This window comes from Notechis scutatus, chromosome 3, assembly GCF_049901735.1.
Source record: "Notechis scutatus isolate UNSWTSFEM ecotype Mainland chromosome 3, rNotScu1.2, whole genome shotgun sequence".
In the NCBI taxonomy this organism is placed as follows: domain Eukaryota; kingdom Metazoa; phylum Chordata; class Lepidosauria; order Squamata; family Elapidae; genus Notechis; species Notechis scutatus.
This window is the reverse complement of record NC_142011.1, coordinates 83,615,783-83,630,169: the sequence shown is the minus strand read 5'-3', so window position 1 is coordinate 83,630,169 and position 14,387 is coordinate 83,615,783. Positions and strand designations below refer to the sequence as shown.

Genomic DNA, 14,387 nt, shown 5'->3' with positions numbered 1-14,387 from the left:
TTTATTTTGAACATATCTATTAAAGAGTGTTGATTTTTTTGTGGATGTTTTTTTTAAAGCACAAAATAAACATGGTCAAATTTTTAAATAATTTGGATGGTGTTTAACTTCAGTGCAATTGACTGTGATGAAGCATTTTCCAAACAGGGCTTTTTTCTATAATCTGTGTCTTTGCCATTAGCATTCTGTAGTGAATGTTGTCCAGATAGGGTTTTGAAGCACTCTTCCAATAAGAGAAAAGTATAATAGGTTATACCGGTAGTTGTCATTTATGTATTATGTTATAACAGTTGAGAAAGATTGGAGGATTTTACCATACAGTATCAAAGCAAAAGTTCTACAAAAAGTTCTGACATTTTTCAGGTGATTGAACTCTCAGGCTTAATTCTGATTTTATATTGATGTGATCTAAACAGAAATAGTTACTATCTGCTCTTGAAAGCATATATTAAAATATCATTGCAACACAATGTTTACAGGCATATTGAGAAGTAAGGTCTGTTGAAGTAATTTCAGGCTTGTTCTCAAAATGAATTTTGAATTGGGCTGCTGGATTGTAATTCAAAATGACAAGGTGGCATTCTGGTCGGGTGGGTGGGATGGCAGACTGAACTGAAAAGTTCTCTGCAAACGCAGAGTCAACAATTGCAGTATAGAACACAAAGGGCAATGTGATGTTGTGTATGCTCGGTTCAACCAAATAATTGGGTAAAACCTGGTATTATTTGTCTTTCTTCATTTTTAGGAAATTTTTGGATTGGATGCATTTATAATTAATATTATAAGAAAAAGCTGTCTTGAAATTGAAAATCTCTACTGTGGAAGCAACCATGCAGTTACATTCATAGTACTGCATAACAAATGAATCTATTTGAGTGCAAATATTTATATTTACATAATAATATAGACATAGAATTTTAAAAATACAAATGCTGCACTTACCTTTGCTATGGTCAACATTAATTTAATAGCTTCAGCAGTATTATGGACTGGAACTATTCGTAAATTACTGCCTAAAAACCTTAAGCAGAGAATTTTTTATAAATATCCATTTGTACATTAAATTTTTAGTACAGATAAAGTTGCTGTGGTGAATAGGTGGCAATACAAATCTAATAAATAAATAAATTACATAAATGTATATATGATAGTTACATTTGGGGATTTCATATTTCTTGGCTAAAATAGTGGGAGATAGATATATAAATGTTTAAAATGGGAAGTAGGCTATTTTACTGTTGATTATTTAATAAATGAAACACTAGTCCACATGTCTCCATTTTAGTATAGAAAATAGAGTCTGTTGGAAAGCTGAAAGGCATACCTGCACCTTAACCAATGACTATTCTACAAAAAAAAAAATTGTGCCCATCTTCTCCTAGATCTGATCTGAGATCCTTTTGAGTTGTGATGTCAAAAATTGAACAAACATTCATGCAAAAAAATGTTATATTGGATTCTAGGCCTCTGGCAATACTGAATGTTAGCCTATGCTCTAGCCCAGTGGTAGTCAACCTGGTCCCTACCGCCCACTAGTGGGCGTTCCAGCTTTCATGGTGAGCGGTAGGGGTTTTGTCCCCCTACTTTATAAATCACCATTACTGTGGAACCGGTGGGCGGTTAGAGAAAATTTTACCACTAACAGAGATACAAAAGTGGGCGGTAGGTATAAAAAGGATGACTACCCCTGCTCTAGCCCCATCAGTGTCAGATGATAATTCATAGTTTAGTATCCTGGACCAGTGCACCACAGAAGCCATAGTCTTGTATTTTTCCAGGATAAATGTTATTTGGACATTATTATTTTCTTTGAATATGTATCACTTATCGTTATTGGCCTTGTACTAGCTGTTAGTAACAAATATGGACACCAATCTTTCACAATTATTTATGAGTTATCCTGTAAAGCAAGCGTCTCCAATCTTGGCAATTTTAATACCTGTGGACTTCAATTCTCTGAATTTCCTAGCCAGCCATGCTGGGTGGGGAATTCTGGGAGTTGAAGTCCACAAGTGTTAAAGTTGCCAAGGTTGAAGACACTTGCTGTATAGCATAGTCACTCACTCTCTTTCTTCCCTCCTGAAGTAAATGGAGGATAAACATACCTAGCTGCATGTTCACCTATGTTGCAGTCTCCTTTGCTGCTTCGTTATCTTCCATCTATTGTAAAGGCTGGGAATTTGATAGCCCTGCTCTACTGAAACAATGTTAAAGCTTCCCAAATCTGGCAAACTATTGTTTTGGTTATATTATTCTGTAACAAGGCATGTACTTTGATGACACTATAGAATGACATTTTGTTTCTTCAGATAAAAATGCATTCTATAGGAGGAACCATTATTAAGAACCAAGTACAAGGATGTCATCGTTTTATAATGGTTGAAGTTCCAACATTTCTAAATAAAGGAATCAGGAAATTGAAGTAAAATGGAATTTTAAGTAGACTGTCCCTTAACTTCTGCCAATCACAATACTAGTGAGGTAACAAAATGAAAGTTACACCTAATGTGATAAAATAAAAATGCCAAGTTGACAAGTTTCCAAAAATAAATTCCTTATACATATTTGTATTATCTCTGCTAGGGCCAGTCTTCTATGCAATAGTATTTATTCAAGAATATACATCCTACTTTTCATCTGCTATAATATCAGACTAGTTAGTCTGATCTGATTTGATCTGATGTAGATCAATTTAAATATTTCCGTGTTGCTTTTCAGCTGTGAAACTCACAGCTGTTTTATAAAGGTAGATTAAGCCCTGGAAAACATTGTGTGTTTGAACTGTTTTATGAACTACATTTGCATGTCTAATTGCTTCCATTCCAACAAAAATACAGAAATGCCAGCTGCTGCAATGAAAATAATGATTGGGGATTGGACTCGCTAGCTTAGAAACATGATTGGAGGCTGAAATTAGGGGAAGATTGGTCTGGTCCTGTTGGCTATGTACATATATCTCTTTCTTATCCTTTTCTCTAAGTTTCCATATTCTAAACTAGAACTAAATAAGTTATATTATCTCCCTTTTGGAAGGAACTGCATGCCTTATTTTCACATATGTCTATACATTAGTATTCCCGAATTCCCTAGGAAATATAGCTGTTGCTGTAATACAATTTGCTAGCTGCTAACTTAATTTTAAAAACTGCTAATGAAAAATAATCTTGAATTTCTTTGTGCTCTTCAACCCACAAATTTAAACACAAATTTGCAACATCATCAGGATATATTCAGCTCCTGTAATATTCATAAAATGCTCCTCTTGTCATCTGGGATTTTATACTATGCATTTTGATTGCTTCTTAATTGGAAGCAAGACCTTCCACTATCAAACATAGGTAACTGTATGCTGAAAGTTTTGTAAATATTCACTTGGTAGCATATCTCACTGAAACCAGACTCACTGCTTTACATGGATGTATATTTGGAAACTCTTAATTTGTTGCATTTTCTGTGCGGGTCTTCACAATTTCCAGAAAGCTCAAGAGGGACAAAAAGTGATGGCAGGTCTTACTGATTTGTGTTCTTTATTACCCCTACCTGAATGCTCAAGGCCAGGGGTCTCCAACCTTGGCAACTTTAAGCCTGGAGGACTTCAACTCCCAGAATGCCCCAGCCAGCAAAGCTGGCTGGGGAATTCTGGGAGTTGAAGTCCTCCAGGCTTAAAGTTGCCAAGGTTGGAGACCCCTGCTCTAGGCAACTAACTATGTAAGCTCTTAAAATAATGACATCCCAAATACGTGTTAAAAAATCAAGAAAGATAAAAAACAGAAAATATAAATGCCCTATTCCCACCTTTAATTACAACACACCATCTCCCAGTGCAAGATGGAATGGATATTTACAGTCTTCACAGCTTTGTTAAAGCGTAAAAGATACAAAAGATGCCTAAATTTGGGAGGGAAATTCAAAGAAGCAAAGCAGGTACTGAAAACATCTGCTTTGGACACTTGTCAAGTACTGAACCTGGAGGGAATTAACTCTATCTGATCTGGTTCAACAGATGCATACAGAAGAAGGCAGACCTTAAGACAAAAACCACATCGGGCTTTAAAAGTGCAAGTGGCACCTTAAGATGCCACTGGAAATGTAGCATTCAAGACAGGAAGACGTAGCCTACACACATGATTCTAAATATTCTTCAAGTGCAGGTCGATGCAGAATGTGTTACAGTAGTCCAAATAGGAAGTTTTAGGTAAGAACTATGAGCCTATAGGAACTTGATTATGGGCCATCCCTGAGCAACCTGCTCAAAGTCAAAGATGGAATTTCCCTGAAATAATTAGGTCACAGATCCAAATTCATCTTGAAGGCATTTAACAGCTTACAGCCACTGGGCCAGTCCTTTCTTGGCAATGCTTTGGCCTGAGGATTAGGCTGATCTCTCCCATCACCACCAACTGGCAACACAACTTTAGAAAGGAGGGAAATCACTACAGAACAGTACCATCCCACTCAAATCCTTTAGAGACCATTCAGAAGGTTACAATGGTCAGTGGTATCAAAAATTGCTGGGAGACCGAGGAGGACCAGAAAATTTGCATTTCCCCAATCGTGGTCTCTCCAAAGGATATCCACAAATAAAAAATGCATTTTCTATGTAGTAACTGAATCTCAGCTGTGGCTGTAAACGGTCCAAATGATTGAGAATCTTTACTTATGTTATAATTTGAAATATAATAATGTAAAATGCTTTTATTATTTGGTTTGGTTTCACTGAATGAACAGAAATAAATTATCTTAAATAGTATGAGTCAGCAAATGCTGTAGATACATCCATTTTCCATTAGTAATAGAGCAAGTTTCAAATTATGATTTAATTATTTCATACCTCTGCTGAATTCTGAACATCACTTCCCATTCTTTTGGTCCATGAAGGGCAGCTGATAAAAGTAAAAATCCATTTCTGTGAATGCTCATGAATTTTTTTATTCTTTCAAAAAAGACTTTGCTGTTTGTGAATAGCAAATCTTGAGCGTCGGCAAGCAAAAATGCAACACCTAAGCGAAAAGAACTTTTTATTAAACTATACTTAACTGTTGATTTAACAGTATATGATTTGTATATGGTTTGGTATATACAGCTGTTGAAACTGAAAAATCTATATAAAGCTGCATCCTAAATCCACAATACTGAGGATTAATGGAAAGTCCAAGAAAATAGATCTAGAACAAAGATGAAAAAATGGCAGTAGGCATTTTGGATAATATTTGTTACAATGGCATTTTATCTTGTAAGTTTTGTACAGCAGTCCTAATATTGCAACATAAGGGAATTGGCAAGGCCCAAAGATCCTGATTCAGAACCCCACATCATTCTTGAATTAATCACTAATTATTTCATTTTATTTTTCACCATAATCGGATCATTTATACTTTTCAAAACATTCTCTTTTCCCATGTATGCATTAATATATTTATATGTACTCAATGTATTCAAAATAACATCTTTTTAAGTAGAAATTCTTACTCATTCTGGAGTCTCTAAATGTCCATATAACTTTTTCTGTGAACTGAACTCATTCCCGCTGTTTCATTCATGTCACCTACCAGAATAGTCTTTTTCCACAGGATCATTTTCATTCATAATGTTTTGTAATTTTTCTCAAAATTCATGTTTAATCTATTTTCATCATTCCCTGGAGCGTAGCATGTTGGTCCATGAATCTATGAACTGACATTTTCATATGCATTCACAATAATCTATGTGACAACTACTTTCTGACCTACTGTATTTTGTCCCTTTTACTCACACGGGTAGTTCTCATTTAACAATGGCAATTGGGGCCTGGAATTTCTACCATTAAGCAATACAATTGTAAAGTGTGAGGTCACGTGACTGACTCACTTAGCAATGTAATCCCAGCAGTCCCTGTTGCTGTCCCCAAGTGAGGATCGCAGCTGGTTAAGTGAGGAACCACTTGCGACTTCCTGCCAGCTTCCAACAATCATAGTGAATGGGGAAGCTGGCAAGAAGTCACAAGTCCTGGGCAGCTTGCAAGCAGGCTGGTGGATGGCTAAGTAGCTGTTGTGGCAAGATGCAAGCCTGGTCAAGGGTAGTGGTGGTTGTGATAGTGCTGACAGACAGGAGGGTGTGCAGATGGCTGCCATAATGCTGCTTCAGCATGGCTAAGTTGGCACATGTTATGGAGTGCGGATGAGTGGGGTGCGGCAAGTGGATGCTATGCTATGGACTATGCTATGGACTATGACATCGTGTACTCCATAGCTAGGCTCCTCAGGAGTGGCTGGAAAGGGAATGACTTGCAACCTTCCCTGCCAGCTTCCCTACTAATTTTCCTTGTGGATAGCTAACAGGAAAGGCTGCAAATGGAAATTACATGACACTGGAATGCTGCAAACGTTAAGTGCTAGCTACTTTCCAAGCCCTCAAATTGCAATCACATGATCACAGATGTGTGGAACAGCTGGAACTTTGAGGATGGATCATAAGTATCACTTGTTCAGCACCAAAGTATCTCTAAATAGTCACTGAATGAATGGTCATTAACAGAAGACTACCTGTAATTACACCTACACTTTCATTTAATGTGTGTATTAATCAACTTCACTCTTGTGAGATCAGTTTGCTTTTATTTTGATTCATTATAATCCTTTCTATTTCATGGAGAGTAGTTTCAAAATGAATAAAATACCTATTTTTTCTTTCTTTTTTAAAAATTAGGTTTATGCTTGTTAGCACATTTATTTTATTTAAAGAAGCCATTTTGGTGTAGTGATTAAGATGCTGGCTTAGAAATCAGGGGATCATGTGTTCTAGGTCTCCTTTAGGCATGAAAGCTAGCTGCTGACTTTTGGCCAGTTACTCTGTCTCAAAACCTAAACCACCTCATAGGGTTGCTGTTATGGGGAAAATGAAAAACTATAGTAATACCAGAAAGGGAGAAAATAATAGATCCATCTTCCACTGAATCTGAATAACGAACTCGGTGTTGCTGATTTTGTAAGGTTGTTGAAATTTCATGATCCTAAATAAGTAACAAAATCATATATTAAAATATATTCTGTCCCTTAAGTAGAATGGTCATTATTCACAATAGTTTTAATATACATAAATTTTAAAAACCCTGCAATCTTTGTTATGCTGGATCAATCCAAGGCCCATCTAGCTAAGCCCTGTCTTTGCAAAAGCTGAAAAAAATGCTTATGGGTGTTCCAATCATGGAATAAAACTAATTATATTGTCTTTTCTTTTCCCTCCAACCTTGTAGGGAATCATGCTCCCCTTGCATATTGAAGTTTATTTTGGATTTGTTAGCTAACTGCTGTTATCAGATCTGGTATTTTTTTCTAACGTTAAACAAGATTATTTTCTAAAATCCCAGTCTGTGGAAGTAAAGTGTATAATTGAATAATATGCCTCATACAGTGTTTCAATTACTTGGCTTATGAGAAAATCATTTTTCTGCACTTTTTAGTTTAAAAATTAAAAATATATTTCCACCTTCAGCCCACTAAAATAAAATGCTGTGAGGTTGCAATGTTTTATTTAAAAAGTTGTACCGTTATTTTTTCAACAACACAGTTTCAGAGCTGTTTTGAGCTTTCTAAAGAATTAAATATCATTAAAAACATGCAAGCAAACATAGTTTGATATGTAATTATTCTCAGTTACCTAAGCATTATCATCCTGAGATAGGCTAATTAAATTTTCTCAATTTTTCTACTCATCTATTCAGAAATGCTATTTTTTAAAAAAATAGGTATTAGGTATGTTTGCCATCTTGAGTTATTTATAAAAATAACAAATTGAGTAATAATAGAGATCACTTGATAGATGTATCAATCTCCTTGAATGCAAAGAGAATCTAGATAAAATTTTCTATGCAATTTTCTCCATTGCATCTTTCTCATGAGACTATTCAATGTGCGGTCTGATTGCTACTAGCTAACTAAAGGAAGAGTCTATAAGAGAAAAGAAGAGAAAGACAACACAATTAATCAAAACAAATTATAAACTTTGTCAGGTAGCAAGGATAGTCTAGCGTGCTGTGCAAACACATCCCACTATTTTAAAAGATTAAATAGTTGTGGTTGCTTCCTTTCTCTCCACATAGAAGCAATGTTGTGATTCTTCAATAGTTATTTGTTCGTTCCAGTAACATAATTGCATCTAACATTGGGATAGGCCAGGGGTCAGCAACCCGCAGCTCTTTCATCCCTCTGCTGGGCTCCCTGTTGCCAGTCAGCTCTACAATTGATAGGGTTTTTGGTTAGGACAGGTAGAGGAAAAAGAACACAGCACTAGGAGGAGACTCTATGGTGGGGGAACTGCCAGAGTCTGGTCGGCTCCAGAATTGAACAGGGGGCTTCCGGTTAGGACCTTTGTGGCTCTTTGAGAGTTTAAGGTTGCCAACTCCTGGGATAGGCAATTTGAGAATACTTGGGTTGGAGATTCCATATAGGCTTAGAAGCCTTCCAGCTGAAACAAGGATGGGTGTCTGCAGCTGATGGTTTAGCTTAGACAAAAACCACCTTCCCCAAAACAAGCAAACAAATAAAAATAAATTATATTGATGAGACTACATGAGGGCTAGAGGAGGATAAAGAGAAATAACATCACCAGCATGATTATAAATTAATGTTTGGTGCCTGGCCTTGCTGTTTCTGTGTAACAAGCTTATGAATAGGCAGCCCTTCCAATTGACAGCCTTTTGGTGAGAGCATTCATGACATACGTTACCTGGAGAGATGAACTCAGAATGATTGTAGTAATCCATCGTATTTTTTCTTGACCACAACTTGCAGACATTTTGGCAATCGCTAATATTCCTAGAATGCAATCCCATTTAAAAGTTACCTACTGTTGGACAAAATAGTAAAAGTATTATTTATATGTTGTAAGGAGCACTTGCATATGTTGTGATCCTTATGTTTAGTTGCCAAAAATAATTATAGAAGCTGAGCAACACAAACAAAAAAAATCATTGCTGCCACAATTTTAAATGTGTTTAGGAGCAAGTTTCTCTGGATTTTGACAAGCATGGTGGTGTTACTTAAAGAGAGAAATGCAATACCTCTTGATTAAGTGAGAAACATCTGCATATCCAGAATTAAAGTAACTTCTTGTGGAGTAACTAATAATATCTCATGACCATGTTGCTCTTGCAGTTAGGATGTTAAGGGGCACAATAAAATGAATCAAAGACTGGGGCTACACTATAGTATAGTTTAGTCCCTAAAGCAGGGGTGTCAAACTCACAGCCTGTGGGCTGGATGCGTCACCTGCTGGCCTTGCCCCCTCCTGGTTTAGCAAAGGGAGAAAAAGTCCTGATACGTAATGTGACGCCGCCATGATGATGCGAGTTTGACACCCCTGCCCTAAAAGCTCACTGGATAATGTGGAAATAATCACTACTTCCGAGCCTGGTTAAATGGATTCATACATAGAAGCTTAATGAAAAAAACCCTCCTCTTACTATCAGCAGCAGTAATGACAGGCAGAAATTCCCCAGGTTCATTCTGTCTGACATGCAGCAAAGAAAGTGCCACTGAGTGGAGAAATAAAAAGCATGCACCATCCATTCCCATTCTCTGTTCAACCTACTTATAAATACAGGACTGTTAGGCACCATGAGTTAACACAAATAAAAAGTGAGGTAGGGTTTACATTAAAAATAAATGAAAACAATCCAAAGATGATGCAGTATAAGGAATGGCAGTGTAAGTGTAATCCATTAATCCCTATTTCTGCTTGAGGCAATTCATTTTTAAAAATGGAGGTCAGGCCACGATTGGGATCCCTCCCATTCAGCTAAGAAGGAACTGGAGATTGGATTGTTTTGGGGGCCTCTATTTACTTATAGGGTGCCTTTATTATTTTTAAAAATAATGCAAGGCAGCAAACTTATCCAACACACTTTCCTCCTCCTTATTTTCCCCCACAACATCCATCCTCTGAGATGAGTTGGGCTGAGAGAGAGTGATGGGCCCAAGGATTGGATTTTATGGGGAAGAAACCCAGCATGGCTGCCTAATGCCGTGGGCTGAGTTTTCCATACTGCTGTTTTTGAACTCAATCAACAGAAACTTCCTGATGGATTTCATCTAATATGATATGCCAGTGAAATGAGACAAATAATAAGTAGGTAGACCATGTGGAAGAATGTTTCAATAGGATTTGCAACCTGCTGACTAAGCCTGGAGTTTTTGTTTTTTTTTTAAATTGTTTGCTAGTGGAAGAAAATTGAGCGGATCACTGAAGGTACTAAGTTAAGGGTTTTCACAGTGCGGTCTGCATTAGATTTTGATAGGGTTTTATTGCAAACTAAGCCTCCCCCCATTCATAATAACGATTATGATTTAAACAAACTGAAATTAAGCAAACTATGCCTTTGTTAATTGTATGAAGCAAGCTAGTCAGCACTTCTGTCTACAACTCACGCAGAGGCACACAGTGAATCTCCAGGGATCCTGAGACAGCGAAAAAGTACAAAACTCTCATTTTTGTACACAATGGAAGGGGCAGATTATTCATAATGGCTGGAGAATAGTTGTAGTAGTGATGGTTAATTACGACAAAATATAATTAAGTTAAATAAAATTTGTCCTGGGCAAAATCATTGGTTTTGAAATGGGGCTCCTAGCATGCCTCTCAGTGACTAAGCGCGTAACCTTAAGTTTGGAAACAGTTTTACTGACAGAAAGCACTCCCGTTTGTGCAAAATTGGGCACAAGTGATGGCACCACAGTAAAGAGAACTCTGCCGGAGCAAGGAAACTATCCAAGGTCAAATGAAGGTTAGCATAAATCACTGGACGCCCCCATGAGGAAGTTTGGAAATCTGCCCAGAGACAGAGAAAGCGAAGGTGTGTGGTGAGGTAAATCTAATCCGACCAATCAGAACGGATGATGTCTTCTGATGAGATCTGTTAAGTATTTAAAGCTGCTGTGAGGACATGCAGGCTACACTTGCTTTTGTGGCTCTAATCCCAAACCTTAGTTCTTGACTTCGGTACAGAAAATAAGTTTTTAATGTGTTCCTACTCGCCTTTGTGATTATTGGCTAACTAATTCACACCAGGTGAAATGAGCCATCCAAGCTGAGCCAACCCAAGGGCAATAATGATGATCCCTCAGAAAAAAAATAAGAGGATTGGAGATTATTTTGCAATATTTTAACTAAAACTGCCGAATGAGAATTTGTGTAATGGGAGCAATGGTCTTAGGTGCAAAGAAGCACTTTCTGATAACATTAAAACACTATTGTAGGGGTATGAAAATTTAGCTACAAAACTCCGAATCATCAGTAGGCACAATTACAAATATAAAGAAAACTCTGCTTTTTGTTAGAAATGACGTCCTCATTTGATGACAATTCAGCCCAAAATTTATGTCGCTAAGTGAGAAATTTCTTAAGTGAGTTTTGCCCCATTTTGCAACTTTTCTTGTCACATTTGTTAAGTGAATCACTGCAGTTGTTAAATGAGCAACATGGTTGTTAAGTGAATCTGGTTTTCCCGTTGACTTTGCTTGCCAGAAGATTGTAAAACATGATCCCGGGACACTGCAACTATCATAAATGTGAGTCAGTTGTCAAGTATCTGAATGTGAATCACATGACCATGAGGATGTGCAACGGCCATAAGCGTGAAAAATGGTCATAAGTCACTTTTTTCAGTGCTGTTGTAACTTTGAACAGTCACTAAGTGAACTGTTGTTAGTGGAGGACTACCTGTATTGGAAACAGGACACAAGCTATATTAATTTTCACCTAAAAATATAGTATTATTTACTGTATGAAGTAAATTTGGTAAAGGTTTTCCATATTGAGTACATTTGTATTATCTTTGTGTACCTTTCTTCATTTGTGAGTTTGTGGGGATTTTTTAGAAATATTTTTATTTTTTAGAAAAAGTAAAAATTTCATATTGTTTTAAAAAAACACCCCTACCCAAGTTTGTCATTTAGGTGATCCACATTTGATAGTTCTGTATAAAGCTTTGCTTCTTTGAATTTTATTTCAAAAATGAAAGAATTGCTAAATGGTTTCCATTTTGTGGCATCTGTAAACTTGTACCAAATATGTAGAAACTGGAATACTTTTTTAGGGCTCAGGCTTAGGAATATTTTCTTCTCTTCTCTCAAAAGATTTAACTTGGCTCTTCCATTCCTTTTCTATTTTTTTGGTAATCAATAAGTTATTTTAAAAAATGAAACTTAGATCGAATTGTAATACAAATGTTATGTGTTGCTATTTGTTGCAATGCTTAACCATATTATACAACTACTAATTATACAGTAGTTGTGAAAAAAATATATCCTCATTCAAAATAGGAAAGCAAACTCTGTAATGAGCTGAAATTCTTTTGGAAATAAAGATCAACTCTTCCATGGCATAGAAATTATAATTTTGTAATTTTATTGTTTCTAAATTAATTCTGTAATTTTAAACAATACTTATTCAACTGGCAAGTCTGACTCATTTCAGTTTCTAAATCTTTTCCCCCTTTGTGTTGATATCTATATCAATAAGCAATTATTACTGCATATTAATACTGGCTTAGGATATCCTACATCTCCCGCAATAATTTGAGAGCAGACTTTTCAAATAACAAAACTCAATGTTTATAAAGCACTGTGTATTGGAAATGCTTCACACATTTTATCTCATTATCACTGTAAGATTACCAGTACGCTGTAATATCTTATCTTTAATTAGTTTCTACTACATGCAAGGAGCTTTTTTGGATTTAGTATAACCGTATCAGTTGTGTAAAAATGTTGAGTTGTCCAGAAACACAGATTTCACAGGTAAGTCAGATTTCTCTGACATGAAATTTATGGAAATCTAGTCCAAACTATCTAGATAGCACCAGATTTGGGAAAACTAAAAAGTTCAGAAAAAATAACCTTGTTTTAGTGCTCAAGGCATTAATCCCTGTGCTACAATTATTTGTACCGGATGAAAAGGTGGGAAAAGATATATTCAATCATCTCAGCCTCCATCTACGAATTGAAGTGGGAACAGTCAAGATTTACGTTTGGGAATTCAGTGAGATGAGGCTATATGAATTGCCAGCCAGCTTTCATAGCTGAGTGGTAGTAGAATTCTCATATCTAGGTGGAATTTTCTAAGTGAGAATGAGTGGAGTGTTGTTGACTTACAGAATTTAATTATGTACCTTGCTGTACAGTACATGAAGTGGAGACCAATGGGATATTTATGTGTCTATATGTATGTCACAAGCATAATCCACTAGTTAAAAAGTATTATCATCTGAACTCACTTCAAAAACTTGCTTCAATATAATTGAACAAGCAGCAGATAGAGAAACATTGCTTTGTTCCCTTCAGTATAAATCTATGAACCATCCTCTAAGAGGAGCAGTATGAATGTGGTACCAATTTGTGAACAATGCAATTTACACCTATAGAATTCCACTTTGGATCACAGAAACCAGCGATAATAGAATTTTCATCTCTAAAGGCTCAAGACATTGACGAAAAAAAGAACCTATCAAATTCAAACTATGCTAAATCTATAAAAAGAAGGAATAAAACAATGCCTCTAAAGAAGCTGACAATCAGGGACAAGGGTTCTAATGCATTATATGGTTCTGTGGGAACAAGTTACGAATACTTCAAGAGAATGGATCAAACCTGTAAATTATCCTAATCCTAAAAAACAGTATCTAAAATTTATAAGATTGCATTATCTGTCTAGTTCTTATTTCCTCCTGTAATAATATTCAGTTAGTCTGTAGTGTTCCAAATTTAGTTCCTGTGTTTTTTTTAAAGTTCAGTTGAACTTAAAAATGTATGCATCCAAGATATGTATGCATCCAAGTGATACAACTACTATGTCAAATACTACAATGAAGATCACCTACAGATCTCCCTACAATTTCCTAAAAAAATACACTACTGGGATACTATAGTTTACAATTATTTCACTATAGCAACCTAGGGAAGCCTAGGAGTTCCATAAGAAGGGAATAAATCGGTGGACCCATGGAGCATTTAACATATTGTAGAAGAAATAGATAATCTTCCACATTAAGAGGAGAATACACCTAATTCCAAGCTATGTGGCACCAAGCACATGTCTTGCCATAAGAAAATTGGATTTCAAGTTTCATCCTCAGTGGTATTCCAAAAGAAGTCCCTATAAAGTTTTTTTTCTTGCTTTTGCTTGCAATAGGAAATTGGATTCAACTCTTGGACTCAAATAATTTTAAGTAAAATGTTTCCCCTCAGTCAAGAATTAACATACATGCTGAAGGCAAAGTAACATAAAATCATCTTACAAATAAATTGTACTGGTAAAAGAATTTAAATTTCAAATAAACTTAAACTCGGAGAGGTTTAATGAAAAAAATGTGATAGCCATGCTGCTTTGTTCCTGCGCTTGCTCAGATCAATTTC

At 36.0% G+C, this 14,387-nt stretch overlaps 1 protein-coding gene across 1 annotated transcript; it reads right to left on the bottom strand.

Moving 5' to 3' along the window:
- Positions 1-109: 109 nt before the first annotated feature.
- Positions 110-8,772, bottom strand: C3H1orf146 (chromosome 3 C1orf146 homolog). The gene is made up of 5 exons (XM_026674104.2): positions 8,704-8,772; positions 6,895-6,988; positions 4,832-5,000; positions 943-1,021; positions 110-223 (listed from the first exon to the last, which is right to left on the bottom strand). The coding sequence occupies exons 1-5, from the start codon at positions 8,770-8,772 to the stop codon at positions 110-112; spliced, it is 525 nt and encodes a 174-aa protein (XP_026529889.2).
- Between the last annotated feature and the right edge of the window lie 5,615 nt (positions 8,773-14,387).

Excerpts from the sequence above, each read along its gene's own strand:
- C3H1orf146 (XM_026674104.2), bottom strand. The coding sequence starts at position 8,772 with ATGTCTGCAAGTTGTGGTCAAGAAAAAATACGATGGATTACTACAATC. Across the intron at positions 5,001-6,894 it reads TATTATTTTCTCCCTTTCTG|GTGTTGCATTTTTGCTTGCC; the intron begins GTATTACTATAG and ends CTTTTCGCTTAG. Across the intron at positions 1,022-4,831 it reads ATGTTCAGAATTCAGCAGAG|GTTTTTAGGCAGTAATTTAC; the intron begins GTATGAAATAAT and ends TCTCTGCTTAAG.